The 17669-nt window shown below is 39.0% G+C and overlaps 1 protein-coding gene across 2 annotated transcripts in view; it reads left to right on the top strand.

Annotated features, from left to right (window-relative positions):
• NVL (nuclear VCP like) overlaps positions 1 to 17669 on the top strand; it is a 102209-nt gene that overhangs the window by 61238 nt on the left and 23302 nt on the right. For both annotated transcript variants that reach the window (XM_022579304.2, XM_022579301.3), the window contains one exon: positions 8957 to 9063. In XM_022579304.2, the coding sequence (XP_022435012.1) occupies positions 8957 to 9063 (107 nt within the window). The remainder of the gene's footprint in view (positions 1 to 8956; positions 9064 to 17669) is intronic.

Raw genomic sequence — 17669 nt, 5'->3', positions numbered from 1 at the left:
TCATACTGCTATGTCTTATCAATTTCACACACTACCCATTAACTTCTTTTCAATGAATGAAGATTCATTATCTTACATTCACCCTTTCTCCACACACATAGCCCAGCCCACCATCACTGCCACACCATGCCCACCATCTGTTCTCGCCACTCCAGCCTCCCAATATTATAATATAGATTTATTATAACTTCTGGTTAAATCACTAGTCAACACTTACATTACCATGACTTTGAAAAAATTTCTCTCCGCTGACCCAAGAATCACAGCATGATTAGGTTTCCTTCTCGTAAAACCTTTTTTATTCTTAGATTTAGTAACCCTCATTTTTTTCTTTTGCTTTGTTTTCTGTGTTCCCATTCTTCATCAACTATGTTATACATCAGTCAGTATTATTTATCTAGATGATGTATCAATTCCATTTGACGTTTTGTTTGCTTTTGGAGATCTCCCTTCTGGAGCTTTCTATCATGCTCCAGTCTGGACTGGTGCCATCTAGGTCTGTGATATAAATGGCTGTCATTTCAAGACTTCCCTTTCCTGCTTTCCTTTGTTTTGCACTGTTTCTGATCTTATGTTTGTCTCTTGCTTTACTCTTAAATTTTGCTAGAGCTTATCTTTCAGTGGCTTTCTTAAGAAAGGTCATGTAGGAGGTAAATTTTTTTTGAATTCTTATATATGTGAAAATATCTTTATTCTAGTCTCATTATTGATTGGTAGCCTGGCTGGATATAGAATTTTGAGTTGAAAATTTTGTTTTTTGTAATTTGTAGGCATTGCTTTTTTTCTTTTAAAAGTCCTATGTCATTCTGATCCTTTTTATGTGACTTTTTTGTTTGTTTCACTTGTATGCTTCGCACTTGGTGGGTTTTAAGCCTCTTGAATTGATCTACTAAAGTTCTTCTTTTCACCTATTTTCCATCTCTGTCTTTATCCTTTTTCCCTAATTTTTGAGGTACTGATTTTTAGGAAGTAAATTAAAATCCTGTCCTCTCACCATTCTACCTCTGGTTGTTCTGAGAAACTGTGACAGCCTTCTTCTAATGTGTGGTATACCAAAGTCCATACCCTCTTCTGGAAATAAACCAGTTCCCTGTGCTCAACCAAAGGAGATGGAGCTCCTGGTGCAAATTACATCTTGAGCACAGATGCCCTAAATTTAACTCTCCTGTACACATCTTTGCATTGCATTCTTCAGGTACCAAGTCCTGTAAAGGATGTTCTCATTTGAGGAACAGTTCCCACTTAACCCCTGTCTAGCTGGTTAAAAACACTCCTGAGCAGCACGCATAGGTTATGTAACCCAGATGGCCACACTAGCTTATTACTTTTTCTTCTATTGAGTAGGTGTCTATTTCTTACCAGTAGCAATTCAGTATCTAGAATGAGTGTCTGCTCTCCATATATGGTGCAGTCCAAAAAATAAATAAGTAAATTATGATGTGTAAGCTTCTTCTAGGCAAGGAGTAAGTCTGCAGTCTTATATTTGAGAGAGAGCTTCAAGTTCAGGGTTTCTACCTATTGTAAGCCCACAGTTATTTGTCAGATGAAAGAGTGGGTGACTTAAAAGAAGATACTGATTTTATTATAGTAAGATATTCAGCCACTTAAGTACCAAGTCAAATGCAATGCTCCCTTACCTATTTATTCTGAATGGCCTTGGATTATGGTTGAATGCTTCTTGAAGGCAGTTGAACAATGACTTGGTGCCATGGTCAAGCCAGTATATCTTGCCCTTTGGTAAATACTGCCCTTATAAAATTAACATAGGCCCTGGCATTACTTCTGCTGATATACAGGTACCCTGGTGCATCCTAGAACTCAGTAAATATTTGTTTATGAATCATAAGAAGAGATCTACTTCTGATTCATGAAGGCTGTCTGATCTTATAATAACTTTTATTTCACTGGACATACTGATAATCTCTTTAGTCTGAGGATCTAATTTTAAAAAAAAAACAGCTTTATTTAGATATGTGGTATACCATAAATTTTCCCCGTTTTAAGTATACAATTCAGTGGTTTTGCGTATATTTACAGAGTTGTGCAGCCATACCAATAATCTAATTTTAGAACACTTTCATCACCCTAAGAAGAAAATCTGTGTCTGTTAGCAGTCACTCCCTATTCTTCCCCCACTGCCAGCCCTAGGCAACCATTAGTCTACTTACTGTCTCTGTAGATTTTCCTCTTCTGGATATTTTATGTAAATGGAATCATATACAGTATGTGGGCTGTTGTATCTAGCTTCTTTCACTCAGCATGCCTTCAAGTTTCATCCATGTTATAGAATATATCAATACTTCATTCCTTTTTATTGCTGGATAATATTCCAGTGTATGGATATACCACATACTATTTATTCACCAGTTGATGGACATTTAGGTTGTTTGTACTTTTTAGCTATTATGATAATGCTGCTATGAACATTCATGTACAAGTTTTTGTCTGGATATATGTTATAATTTATCTTAGGCAGATACCCAAGAGTGGAATTGCTGGGTCATATGGTAACTCTATGTTTACCATTTCGAGAAACTGCCAAATTCTTTTCCAAAATGTCTGAATCGTTTTATATTCGCACTAGTAATTGTGACAAGGCAGTGTATGAGGCTTCCAGTTTCTCCACACCAACACCTGTTATCGTCTTTTTTATTATAGCCATGTAGTAGATGTGAGGAAGTATTTCATTGTGGTTTGATTTGCATTCCCCTGATAATTAATGATGCTGAACATCTTTTCTTTTGCTTGTTGGCCGTTTATATATCTTCTTTGGAGAAATGTCTGTTTGAATCCTTCCCCCAGTTTTTAATTGGGTTAATGCCTTCTTGTCATTGAGTAGTAAGAGTTCTTTATTTATTCTAGATACAAGTCCATAATCAGATATGTGATTAGCATATATATTTTCTCCCAGTCTGTGAGTTGTCTCTTTACTTTCTTGATGGTATCATTTGAAGAACAAAAGTTTTAAATTGGTAAAGTTCAATTTATTTATTTCTTTTTTTAATCACATGTACTTTTGATGTCATACCTAAGAAATCACTGTGTAACCCAGGGTCATGTTTTCTTACAAGAGTTTTAAACTTTTAGTGCTCACATTTAGGTCTTTGATCCACTTTGAGTTAATTTTTTGTATGTTGTGAAGGTGTCCATTCATCCTTTTTTATGTGGATAGTCACGTGTCTCAGCATCCTTTGTTGCAAAGACTGATCTTTTCCCCATAGAATTGTCTTGGCACCATTGTTGAAAATTGAGGGTCCATTTGTAACAAAATACTGTTTTCCTAAAGTTGAAAGTTGCTACCATCAGCTCTTAAATTTTAGCGCTTTTTTGGTACTTAATAGAATAGTAGTTGCTTTTTAATCAGCAGATCTGAGGGAGAGTTCCTCCTCTTCAGGCATCTGTCTCATTTGTAAGTGAATGGATTTTGTCCTTAGATCTTTGGAATTGTTGGTGACTTCTTCATTGCAAAGATAAGAATTGTTATCTTGAGTCTTCCACCTAAAATTCTGACACAATTAGGTAGGGAACCACTTAGGAAGCTGTAAAAATAATCTAAGTGCTGCAAGATAATTTGAACCAGGTGACACCTGGGAATGTAGAAGGAATCTGAATATACTGTGTCATACAGTTGACAGGATTTGCTAATGGATTGGATATAGATGTGGGAGAATGGAATCAAACATGACTCCAAGTTTTAGGCCTGAAAAACTGGAAGGATGAATTGCCATTAACCAAGATGGGAAGAACAATGGTAGGGCCCTGTTTGGGGAGGTGATGGGAAAAGATCTGGATCTCAGTCTTAAATATGCCGTGTTTAAGATGCCTGTTAGTGGGCTTCCCTGGTGGCGCAGTGGTTGAGAGTCCGCCTGCTGATGCAGGGGACACAGGTTCATGCCCCGGTCCGGGAAGATCCCACATGCCACTGAGCCTGCGCGTCCGGAGCCTGTGCTCCGCAATGGGAGAGGCCACAACAGTGAGAGGCCCGCGTACTGCAAAAAAAAAAAAAAAAAAAAGATGCCTGTTAGTGAAACAGAATTGTTGAGTATGAGCCAGCTTTTCTTTGAGAAAAGATGTAATACGTAGAATTTTGTAAGAGCTTCTGGTAGAGCATAGTTTAAATCATCTAACACATATATACACACACATACTTTATGGTATATAGATTACTCAGGATGCTTTTTACTGTAATTAAAATAAGTAAATAATTTCTTAAAATAATAAACAACAAAATACTAAATGTGATGTTGTCAGAGAATTTAAATGATTATAAAAGTCCTAAACTAAGAATGCTTTCTACGTACAATTGGGATTCTTTATATCAAGCTTTATTTTGGGGCATGCAGATCTGGCTTTAAGATCTCTGTTTGTATATTTAAGATAAAAGGTTTTCACAGCATGGTATTGGCATAGACATAGACATATAGATCATTGGATAGTAGAATTTAAAAATGTTCCCACAAATATCTGGACAATTGATTTTTTTTTTTATAGAGCACAAAGGCAATACAGTGGAAAAAGGATAGCCTTTTCAATAGTTGCTGGAACAGTTGGATATTCATAGGCAAGAAAAATGAACTTTAATCCCTATCTTTTACCATATGCAAAAATTAACTCAAATGAATCAAAGACCAATGAAAACCCATAGCTATAAAACTGCTGGAAGAAAACACAGGAGAAAATTTTTTCTATCTTGGATTAAGCAAAGATTTCTTGGATGGATAAATTGAACTGCTCTTCAAAAGATGCCACTAAGAGAATACAGAGACAAACCACAGACTGAGGAAAAATACTTGCAAAGTATATTATTTCTTAAAGAATATATAATGAACTCAACAACACAACTCAAAACTCAACAACAACAAAAAAGGCATTAAAAATAGGCAAAAGAATTGTACAGACACCTCACCATAGAAAGTATACAGGTGGCAAATAAACACATGAAAAGGTGCTCAACATCGTTAGTCATCAAGGAAATGCAAATTAAAGCCTCAGTGAGATATCACTGCAAACCTTAGAATGACTGACTAAAATGAAAAAGACTAACTATAGGTCATTTCATGGATGCTGGGTTTGCGAGAGCATCTGCGGGTGCCTGGCGGGAGGGAACCGGAAAGACCCAGCTGAGGGTGTGTGGATTTGAGCCTCCGTGTTTCTAGCCCAGGATCTCGAAATGCATTGTGATTCCTGTCCATTAGACTGTAAGCTTTATGTAGGTAATCTTAGAAACAATGGTAGTGACCGAATTGGAACAAGCTTTTGGCCATTGTGGACCCATCCAAAATGTGTGGGTTGCTAGAAACCCTTCTGGCTTTGCTTTTGTTGAATCTGAAGATCCCAGAGAGGCAGAGCTAGATGGGAGAACACTTTGTGGCGGCCGAGTAAGAGTGGAACTGTTTTTGTTTGTTTGTTTGTTTGTTTGTTGCGGTACGCGGGCCTCTCACTGCTGTGGCCTCTCCCGTTGCGGAGCACAGGCTCCGGACATGCAGGCTCAGCAGCCATGGCTCACGGGCCTAGCCGCTCCGCGGCATGTGGGATCCTCCCGAACCGGGGCACGAACCCGTGTCCCCTGCATTGGCAGGCGGACTGTCAACCACTGCGCCACCAGGGAAGCCCCAGAGTGGAACTGTTGAATGGTGAAAAGAGAAGTCGAAATCTTGGCCCACCTCCTTCTTGGGGTCGTCACCCTCAAGATGATGATTATTTTTATTTATTTATTTTTGGCTGCATTGGGTCTTCGTTGCTGCACGCGGGCTTTCTCTAGTTGGGGTGAGCAGGGGCTACTCTTTGTTGCGGTGCACAGGCTTCTCATTGTGGCGGCTTCTCTTGCTGTGGAGCACAGGCTCTAGACGCGCGGGCTTCAGTAGTTGTGGCACGTGGGCTCAGTAGTTGTGGCTCGCGGGCTCTAGAGTGCAGGCTTAGTAGTTGTGCTGCATGGGCTTAGTTGCTCTGCAGCATGTGGGATCCTCCTGGACCAGGGATCGAACCTGTGTCCCCTGCATTGGCAGGTGGATTCTTAACCACCGTGCCACCAGGGAAGTCCCTCAAGATGATTATTGAAGGAGGAGGCCTCCCTCGCCGCAGATCCACAGATCTCCAAGACAGAGAACCTTCTCCTACAGCTGGAGCAGGTCCCTTTCTAGAGATAGGAGAAGAGAAAGAAATCGCCGTTCTGGGAGAGAAATCACAAGCCGTCCCGAACTTTCTCTGTGTCTCGTAGCCGATCTAGGTCAAATGAAAGGAAATAGAAGACCAGTTTGCAAGAGGAGGAGTGTTGTACAGGAAATAACTTCATTTGACAGGAGTATGTACAGAAAAGTCAAGTTTTGTTTGAGAATTCATAAGCTTGGTGCATTTCTTTTTTAATAAATTTATTTATTTTTGGCTGCATTGGGTCTTCGTTGCTGCGCACAGGCTTTCTCTAGCTGCGGCCAGTGAGGGCTACTCTTCATTGTGGTGTGCAGACTTATTTCGGTGGCTTCTGTTTTGCGGAGCACGGACTGTAGGCGCACGGGCTTCAGTAGTTGTGGCTCGCGGGCTTAGTTGCTCCGCGGCATGTGGGATCTTCCCAGACCAGGGCCCGAACTCGTGTCCCCTGCATTGGCAGGCGGATTCTTAACACTGGGCCACCAGGGAAGTCCAAGCTTGGTGCATTTTTAAGATGTTTTAGCTGTTCACATTTGTCTGTCTGTTGGCACAGTGACGCATAAAGGTGTATTCTCTATGGTTTGAAATGGACTATATGAGGCATGTAATATCAAGAATTGTTACTTTACAATGTTCCCTTAAGCAAAATTGAATTTGCTTTGAATTTTAGTCTTGCGTAGACTGATAATAAATCTCCAACTCCTGCCCAGCTAAAGTATGATGTTTAATATTATGGAAACAAAACTGGCAAAAATTGAAAAGACTTTTTCCATAGCTGGGATATAGTATGCAGCTGTAGTTAAGCAAGCAGTCTTTCAAACCTACTGTGAACACAAGCCAGCAGGTAAAAATTAAAGCTGCACCTTTAACCTAGATTAGAGGTTTAAAAGTTCCACTAGTGTTCACACTGGACAAGAGGTTGTCCAGTTGGTGTAGAATCGAAGAAGTTTCAAGAAATTAGTTTACCTTTGCTTTAGGTCAGAAGTTCCTTCTGTGATTGCTGTATATGAATACATAGCTCTTTGTAACATGATTTATTTGGAAATTTGAGACTATTTAAGATACCAGTGTCCTGCCAGTTTAAGGGTACATTGTAGAGCTGAACTTTGAGTTGCTGTGCAAGATTTTTTTTCATGCTGTCATTTGTTGTATGTTTTGTGAGAATCCTTGGGATTAAAGTTTTGTTTACAAATTGTTGTTTAACCTGAAAGCCTGGTTTTCCTTGCAAAACTAAAATTTGAGCTTGGTACCAAGTCCAGGTATAACATTCCTATTGGAAGCCATACTTATATTTTCTTGTACAGTACTTCTGAAAATAAAATATTAGCATAACTGTGTAATAGTTGAACCCACCATTACCATAGATAGTTCTTGTCCCATAGAAGGCAGTTGGTTACACAAATCTTATTTTGTAAGAAACAGAGTTGCAGCTTTTGAAGTGAAGGGAGTTTTTGGTTGTCCACCTAAGTGATGATACATTTTTAGGAGTAGAAGCCAGTTCAAAGTCCATGATATTCAGTGATCAACATTTTAAGGTAGAGCCATCTGATACATTATAATCCAAAGTTGCCCATTAAAAGAAAGGCTTTTATCATTAGCATGAAAGCTTTACACAAAGCTTTAAAAATTGCTTCCATTTTATATAATTTGAGGTGTTTCATGGGAATTCGAAGTTGATCCATCATGATGTAAAATTCACTATATGGTTCAAATGTAACAGTGCAGAATTGAATAGGGAGGTATGCATAACCTTGCTTTTAGAAATCTAGAGGAGGTGTAATTTCAAATTTTTGTGCCATTAGATTAAATCATAATGCAGCAACAACACCAAAAGACTAACGTATTGACAAGGATATAGAGGATCTTGAACTCTCATATACTACTGCTGTTGGGAGTGTAAAATAGTACAACTCATTTGGAAAATAGCTTGTTGATTTTTTAAAGTTAAATGTACACCTACAGGGTGTTATAGCTGTACTGCTTTGCATCCCACACTTAGGTATTTACTAAAGAGAGATGAAAGCATATACAAAGACTTGTACTTGAGCGTTCATAGCAGCTCTATTTGTAGTAGTTCAAAACTAGAAACAAACCAAATGTTTGTCACCAGAAGAACTAAAAAACAAATGTGGCATACCCAATACAATAAAGAATTAAATACTAATACAAATAACAACCTAGGTGAATCTCAAAATAAGTATGTTGAGTAAAAGAAAGCCAATAGTATATGCTGTATGATAAAGTGCAAAGGTTTCCTGAGACCAGAATTTTGAGAACCTTTGCCCTGTAGAGTCAGGTGACCCTTAGACTTGTCAGAGACATGAGGGTGCAAGTGTTAGGCTTCAATCTGCAGTGGGAAGCGGGAGTTGAGAGAATTGAATATGTATTTTAGGAAGATAACCTTGGCAGCATTCTAAGGGGTCCCAGAGAGGGGAAGTTTAGAAATACGACCAGTTAGGGGGGCATTACATTTGGCCTTGACTTAGGGTCTAGGTAATGGGAGGCGGACTCGATAGAATTGATAGAATGTATCTCCAGTTAGAGGGAAGGGAGAAACCTGCCTGGTATGTGGGGGGGCAGGTGGGGGTCTTCATCTGAAATTGAGAATCCTGAAGGAAAAGTAGGTTTGAGGCAGGAAGGAGGCGGGTGGACTTCACTTTCTTAAGGATGAGCAGAATCTTTTAACTGTAAAAAAGTCTAAATTATCAACTTTTTCTCTTAAAAATGTAGTCTTCCTGTCTCTCATGTTAATTATATTTTGTAAAAGATTCTGTTTCATTTATTTAAGCCTTTTTCCTCCCTTCGTCTCTAGATATCATTGACCCTGCAATCCTGCGCCCAGGCCGCCTGGACAAAACACTCTTTGTGGGTTTGCCACCCCCAGCAGATCGTCTCGCCATCTTAAAAACTATCACAAAAGTGGGTAAAGGAAATGGTACATTTTTGTGTATGTTTCTTGCATTTTAAATACAGATAACTAATCATTTACGGTGCCTAATCACTGTAGCTCTGTAGCTTTAAATATTTGCCCAGCCTATAAGATCTTTGTTACTTTAAAGGAATTGTTCTCAGAGCATATTTGAAATGGAATAGAAGCTTTTGGAGATGAAAAGTAAATAGATATAGGCCCATTTTAAGTATCCAGAGAAAATTGAGTTTTGAAGCCACAATGTTGAATTCTGTCCTCCATGTTGGTATATGCCAACTTTTAAGATGCCTGTACAGTATTGACTTTGCTCTTTTTATAAAAATCATAAGTAGTGAATACAAAGAAGAAAGCAGATCACCCTAAATTGAACTACTGCAAAATAATCTGCATTAACATTTAGTGCAGACATCGTTCCAAACATCTTTATGCACAATGGGTTGTTGGATGGGTGGATGGTTGAGTGAATGAGAAGGAGGAAGGGGAATAAATTTAACACATTATTTAAATAAATTTAAATTTATTTGAAATTTAACAGAAAACAAAACTAAAGGAATTATTAAACTTCCAAGTACACGTTTCATTTTAGATGGCATCAGTTTAATTTCTGCTCTGAAAGTTAGATAATTAGCATTCTTATATTTCCCTTTTTCCACTTACCAGCTTTTCTTCCCTGTATATTTTTTATTTGCCCAGTGTCATCAAGTTTACATTCTGTTCTAGAGTCATATTCTTAGTTTCACATTTATATAGATACAGTACTCACAACCAGCACTTTTGCCACAGCTTTTATGTTTTCTAGTTTAGTTCATTTCGTCATTTGGTTGACTGTATTTCATCATCCGGTTTATTCCATTTATTAATAGTTTATTCAACTGTATTCCTCAAGTTCTTTTCATGATTAAGAATGTCTGCCTGTTGTCTTTATAATTAAATGATATATTAGCTTTATACTTAAATGATATATTAAATGATATAATTTTTCCTTGGTCACACAGTCTTTCTGGTCTTTGTAGAAATTGCAGCATGAGTTTGGGCATTGAATGTGTTTGTAAAATGTCTGAGGTCAGTCTGATCTTTGTTTTCTCTTTGGTAGGTGACTTGCTTTTTCTGCTTGGATCCCTGAAAAATTCTTTATCTCTGAAGTTTAATAACTGAAATAAGATATGTCCCTGTCAATTTTTTGTTGTTGCTGTTGCTGGTGGTGGTGATAGTGGGGTTTTATTTTGACTAGTGAAGAACTAAAGTCTGGTGTGCCTTTTTATTTTGTAGGTGCAATTCTTCCTTCATTCCAGGGAAATGTTTCTGTGTTGTATGTATGAATACTTTTTCTGTATCATTTGTTGGATTTATTTCTTCAAGGTCACTGATTATTCTTATATTAGATACCCTTTGTCTTCTGTATCTTTTGTCTACTTGTTTTATTTTTTATTTACTTTTTAAATTAATTTATTTAATTTTATTTTTGGCTGCGTTGGGTCTTTGCTGCTGCACACAGGCTTTCTTCAGTTGAGGCGAGCTGGGGCTACTCTTCGTTGTGCGCAGGCTTCTCATTGTGGTGGCTTCTCCTGCCGCGGAGCATGGGCTCCAGGTGTGTGTGTTTCAGTAGTTGTGGCACGTGGGCTCAGTAGTTGTGGCTCACGGGCTCTAGAGTGCAGGATCAGTAGTTGTGGCGCAAGGGCTCAGCTGCTCCGTGGCATGTGGGATCTTCCCAGACCAGGGCTCGAACCCATGTCCCCCGCATTGGCAGGCAGACTCTTAACCACTGCGCCACCAGGGAAGCCCCTGTCTACTTGCTTTAATTTGTCTTTTTCTACTGCACTCACTGTGATTAAGCTTGAAGTCTTCCCTTTTTTTCCTTTTTTCCTTCCTTTCATTGGAACCCCCAAGTTCATGAAATGAACTTGATGGTTACTGATGGTTACTTCATCCATACCTTCTCTTTGTCCCAGTGTAGAGTGAATGAGTTCTCTCATCACCCTCTCACTCTACCTGGAACTAGTTTTCCTACACTTCACACATTACAATTTGAGGTCTGGTTAATTGCTTTCTGTCCACATTTTTATAGCCTGGGGGTTGGGAAAGAGAGCTAAGCTGGTACTGATTTGACCATTATAAGGAAGCCTGAACTTATTCTCTTCTGAAAGAGACCCTGTGAAATGCCTGATGCCTGGACCTGCTCTCTTCATGCAGAGCGTGTCTCATTCCCATGTGCTTGTGCCCCCAGTGCTGCACAGCTCCTGGGGAATGGCATACCTTGGCGTTTCTTCCTGATCCTGCTGAAATCCCCTGATAGTATATCTGAAGGTTTGTGTTTCGCTTTTCCCAGGGATATCTGCTCCAAAGACTGCTTCTCTCCAGATTGGAATCTTAATGGACATTCATAAGATTTTGTTAGCTTCTTTCCTCAGTGCTGCTTCCCAGGAATGGAGGCCTAATTAATAGCTACCCCAGAATGATCTCTTTCCTTGGAACCCACTTTTCAACATTTACAACATAAGGTTTACCCCCTTTCTTTATTTGGTTGCCACTGGTAAATTTTTAAACTTAACTTTTTTTGTCAGTATTTTCTTTCTGTGTTGGCAAAGGAAGATTCTGTGTTCCTACTTCACTGGGCCACCCTTACTTAAAAGTGCATAGAGTAGTGTTCATAACTGTCTCCCGCAGGAGCGGAAACAGGAGGATAATCAGCTCTGTGGGTTAACAAGACCTCACTGCCAGCAGTATGGAAGCCAGCTTGGAGAAAGGTGAAAGTCAAGGTTGTAAAATGAGGCATGCCGGAACTAAGGCAGTATCAGGGGAATAGCAAAGAGGACATAGATGTGGGGACTATTTAAAGGTTTTAGTTAATAGGACATTGGATTAACTATAGAGTTAGGGGGGTAAAGGAAAAGGAAGATGATTTCTCAGCTTGAGCAGCTGAATCGATGGTGGTGTCTATCAACACAAGAGATTGAGGAATGAGGAGGTGAGGTCATTTGAGTTTCAGGTGCTTGGGCACTATCCAAGGGGAGACGTGTAGCAGGATGTTAGTCCTGTGGTTGGCAGTTCAGAGGAGTCCTCTGGCTGGGTTATGGTTTCTCCTGTCATCAGTACGTAGCTGTGGTCGAAGCCATGAAAACACATTGCTTTAGTTCAGTGGCTCTCAACCTAGGGCAGTTTTACCATCACCAACAATCCATCTCACCCCAAGGGCAATGTCTCGGGACATTTGTTTATCACCAAGGCAGGGGAGTGATGGTGCTACTGGACATCCTACAACATACAAAACAGCCCCACAACAAAGAATTTTCCAACTCAAAATATCAATAATGCCAAAGTTAAGAACCTCTTCTTTAGTTATATGTACTTGTTTCTTTGTATCAATCGAGTTTGATAATGATGCATCAAGGCACTTCTCTCCCTTTCCTTGGCTCTGTCATTAGAGACTATGATAGTGAGATTCTGTTTGCTTTGGTTAATGTCTATTTAGATCTTCCGCCCATTTTTTCTTTGGGTTGTTTGTTTTTTTGATATTGAGGTTCATGAGCTGTCTGTATATTTTGGAGATTAATCCCTTGTCGGTTGCTTCATTTGCAAATATTTTCTCCCATTCTGAAGGTTGTCTTTTTGTTTTGTTTACAGTTTCCTTTGCTGTGCAAAAGCTTTTATGTTTAGTTAGATTTGTTTATTTTCGTTTTTGTTTCCATTACTCTAGGAGGTGGACCAAAAAAGATCTTGCTGCAATTTATGTCAAAGTGTGTTCTGCCTATGTTTTCCTCTAAGAGTTTTATAGTGTCCAGCCTTCCATTTAGGTCTTTAATCCATTTTGAGTTTACTTTTGTGTATGGTGTTAGGGAGTGTTCTGATTTCATTCTTTTACATGTAGCTGTCCAGTTTTCTCAGGACCACTTATCGAAGAGACTGTCTTCTCCATTGTATATTCTTGCCTCCTTTGTCATAGATTAGGTGACCATAGGTACGTGGGTTTATCTCTGGGCTTTCTGTCCTGTTCCATGGATCTGTATTTCTGTTTTTATGCCAGTACCATATTGTTTTGATTGCTTTGGTTAACGTATGTGTGTATGTATACACACACAAGCACATTTATACAATCCTAATTTGTTTCTGTAAATTTCTTATAGTTATAATGATATAATGATGATACTTTCACACTTGCCTGTGGGAGATCACTAATTAAAGGCAAAGATTGGAGTAATAATTCATGAGGTATTTGGTGTTGAGGGCCTTACAGATTTGGACCCAGAAGAATGACTGGCTCATTCTTCCAGACGTATGTCATCCACTGTATGGTACTCAGCACTGTGGAACAACTTTACACTTCCTTCATCTAGAATTTCAGCTCTATTTGCTAAAATTGTTAGCTCTTGGACTCAGGGGTAAAGGCCCCACTTCAAAGATAAAATTATTAGGAAAATAAGATACTAGAATATTAACCTAAATGAATGATCTTCTAGTCAGTCAACAAGTATTTATTGTAAACTAAATATATCCCTGGTTGTGTGTATACCATGGGGAGACTAAGACACATAAGACATAGTCCTTATAAGGAGCTCCTTATAAGGAGCTTTTCTTCTAGATGAAAAGAGAATATGAATGTTTCTAAAACAACAACAGGCATATTAATTCATTCCTGAGAAAGGGAGAAAAATGAAGGCAACTGAGTAACCTAGAGATTTCAACTATATAAAGAAATATAAAGAAAAAAGTCAAGAAGAAAACATGGCAAAATATGAACAGTGCTTGCCTCTTGGGCATGGGCTTACAGTTTACTTCTTCTGCCTTCTCAGTGCCCTCCAGTCAGACACCAGGAACACACTTGGAGTTGAACAAGCAGGGCTCGTTTCTCTTTGAAGTGAGGGAGGACCCGTACCACAGAGAACTGTAGGAGTGGGGTGTCTCAGTAAGAGGATGTTAGAAAGGACTTCAGTGATTTGTGTTTGTGTTAGGTTTGGGAAGAGTTTAAGGGGCTTTGCTCTGAATTGCTTTCAAAAACCAGGCATTATTCTGTGATTGAGGGTCTTAATAAATCTTACCAAGAAGGAAGACTAGACCAAGGCTAAGGCTGTGATTGGGAAAGAAGCAGCTGTCATTTACATTAGCCGGGACAGGCAATGTTTGACCATTCTGTGGTTTGGACAGTGTTCACGTTTTATCTGTGTTCAGACATGATTATGCAGGAATCTTGTTTTTCTCTTGATCCATCCTGGTCACAGAGTGGCCTTCTCTGATGTTGATGTTCTGTGAAATTGTTTATGTTCAACAGGAGAGCAGCACTGCCTAGCTGTGAGGGCCCAGCCAGCTCGTAGCAACACCAAGGCCTACTTGCTGGATGTCAGGGCCTGCTTGTCTCTGTCTCAGTGGCTTTATATTTCCAAATTTTCTATCATGAGCATATATGCATATAGCGGGGGGAGGGGTATGGAGAATGTTTTGTGGTGTTTTTTTTTTTTAAACAAAAACATAAATGTTGAGGTTAAGGAGGAAGGGCCTAGAATTAGATAGAAAGACCCTTTGGGCAGCCTCCATGCACAAAGTTGTGACTACAGAAAGAAAAGAAACCAGAAAAAGACATGTTGATAAAAATCTATTTGACTTTAAAAGCAACTTTTGTGATATTGTGGTTTAGACTGTTATATAGTCAGTTCTCAGCATCTGTCTATGCTAAAGGCAAAGGAGGGCTTTTGGCTGTTTAGACTATTTTTGCAACGGTTATGGGCATGTCGTGTTCTCAGACCCGCTCCAGAGGAAGGGGCCCACACAGGCCTGAGTGACGGTGCACTTGCTGTTGCCCTCTGAGGAGAGCTGCTTGCACTGCATTTCACATCCTTATCTTACTTTTTCAAACCTCCAGAGGCCTTGAATGTTTTTGCTTAAAGATCTTTGTTGATGGCTAAAGCTAAAGCAGGGTAGAGGGAGAGGAAGCAGAATCTCTAATTTCAGGGCAGAGTCCACGAGGCAGACCTCTTCTCATGGCAGTCTTTATGAAGACTCAGCCAAAAGTGAGAAAAATTGGCCTTTTTAATCTTTAATAAACCTTTCTATTTCAAAGTTTGCTGGCTTTTTACTCAAATTCCCCAGATTGTTTTATATATACTATTTCCTCTTTTTCCAATTAATACTTGAAATATTTTGGGGAGATTAGAATAAAATTCTTTAGTCTGGGTCCTAAAAATCTAAAGATCTGTGGGTCAGAGCAACTTCTCAGTATCTTTTGGAGTCTAAGTTTCTTAAGAGAAAAACGAGCAATGACATACTGCTTTTTTATATATTCTATTTGGTGTTTCTGGTAATGTTGTGGTAATAAGAGGTTTATCACTAAAAACCCCTTGGACAAGTAGAACATTTTTTTCTTAATTTCTGTTTCTTCCTGTAAATGTCATTAAAACTTGCCCTTATCTCAGAAAGCCAGAAAGGTTATTTGGTGTCTGCCAAGTGCTTTGAGGTAATATGCAGTCTTTAAAATAGTGATAAAAATTCCACTAAGAGACCCAAAATTCTCAATATGTTTTTTAAAATGTGCCCCGTAAGACTAAAACATACAACATCTCACCAAGGAACATATCTGTTAAATTTTCATGAGCTAAGATAAGAATATCTGATATAATAAAAAGTGATATTTATTAAGCACTTACTGTGTTCTAGGCACTTTATACAGATATGAATATGCTTAATCCTTGCAACTGCCTTTTGAACTGTTTGAATTGAATATTTAAATATTCAAATGAATATTATTTCCATTTTACTGATGAGCAAACTTTATCTCATAAAAACAGGATACAAAGATGTGTTTTTTTCTTTTATTGAAGAAATATAGTTGATTTACAATGTTGTGTTAATTTCTGCTATACAGCAAAGTGATTCAGTTCTTTATATATATAAAAGAATATATATATATATATATTCTTTTTCATATTCTTTTCCATTATGGTTTATCACAGGATATTGAATATAATTCCCTGTGCTATACAGTAGGACCTTGTTGTTTATCCATTCTGTATATAATAGTTTGCATCTGCTAATCCCAAACTCCCAATCCATCACTCCCCCACCCCCCTTGGCAACCACAAGTCTATTCTCTATGTCTGTGAGTCTGTTTCTGTTTCATAGATAAGTTCATTTGTATCATATTTTATTTTATTATTTTTTATTTATTTATTTAAAAAAAATTTTTTTTTTCTGTACGCGGGCCTCTCACTGTTGTGGCCTTTCCCGTCGCGGAGCACAGGCTCCGGATGTGCAGGCCCAGTGGCCATGGCTTATGGGCCCAGCCGCTCCGCGGCATGTGGGATCTTCCCGGACCGGGGCACAAACCCGTGTCCCCTGCATCGGCAGGCGGACTCCCAACCACTGCGCCACCAGGGAAGCCCCCATTTTACTTCTTACTGCCACATTTCAGTTAAGAATAATTAGATTTTAATGATACAGAGATTCCTCAGCCCTTATTTCTACTAATTGGAAAGTAATGTTGCTATTGAAACGTTTGGAAGTATCCTATGTAGACCACACTCCCCAAAAAAAGGCAGTTTGTTACTTTCTTTCAATTGATAGTATTTTGGGGGTTTATTTTTCTAAAAAACTAATCTCCTAAGAATTAGAAAATTTCTGAGAATCTAAATTTCTAAGAATTAATTATTTTTCTAAAATATTACTTTTAGATAAGCATTTGTTTATTGTGTTCCTTTATATATTGAGCTTTCTCAAAAGATTTAACTTAAAGAGTGCCCTAAGTATGGCAAGTTGGCAATTGCTCCCCGTATGCAGTTGTGAGAAAAATTTCTCCTCTGGATTCTCATAAAGAAGACACTCAGTTGTGATAGACGTTTTTACCAATATCCCTATCATAAACACAATAATAAGCCTTTCAGGACTGAAGCTGGTGGTTCTCCTAATGTAAGCTGCGGACATAACTAAAAGCCAATTCATTAAAAACAACTTCATGAGAGGTCAAAGAAATGCACTTCGAGGATGTGTGAGCCTTTATGAAAGTCTGGCTTGACCCAAGAATAGAATTTAGATATTGAGAAGTATAAAAGAATTATCCTCAGGCAGTCCTCCATGAATCAATTTCTTATGATTGAGCTTTTGATTAAAACAGGACAGTAGGGACTTCCCTGGTAGCACAGTGGTTAAGAATCCACCTGCCAATGCAGGGACACAGGTTCGATCCCTGGTCCGGGAAGATCCCACATGACGCAGAGCAACTAAGCCTGTGCGCCACGACTACTGAGCCTGCGCTCTAGAGCCCACGAGCCACACTACTGAGCCCACGTGCCACAACTACTGAAGCCCACACGCTCTAGGGCCTGAGAGTCGCAACTACTGAGCCCGAGTGCCTCAACTACTGAAGCCCGCATGCCTAGAGCCTGTGCTCCACAACAAGAGAAGCCCCCTCTTGCCACAACTAGAGAAAGCCCGCACGCAGCAGCAAAGACCCAACACAGCCAAAAATAAATTAAAAAAAAACAAAAAACAAGACAGTAGATAGTTTGAGGTAAAATTCTCTAGCAGCACAGGGAACATCCATGTGCTGGGTGACCATCAAGGTAGGGTTGATAGTTCCTTCCTTCCTTCCTTGCTTCCTTCCTTCCTTCCTTTC

Source organism: Delphinapterus leucas, chromosome 1 (assembly GCF_059928025.1).
Source record: "Delphinapterus leucas isolate spDelLeu-1000000601 "Yukka" chromosome 1, BTC_Dleu_Yukka2, whole genome shotgun sequence".
NCBI classification, from domain to species: Eukaryota; Metazoa; Chordata; class Mammalia; order Artiodactyla; family Monodontidae; genus Delphinapterus; species Delphinapterus leucas.
Note: the sequence above shows the minus strand (reverse complement) of the source record. Positions and strands in the feature narration are given on the sequence as shown.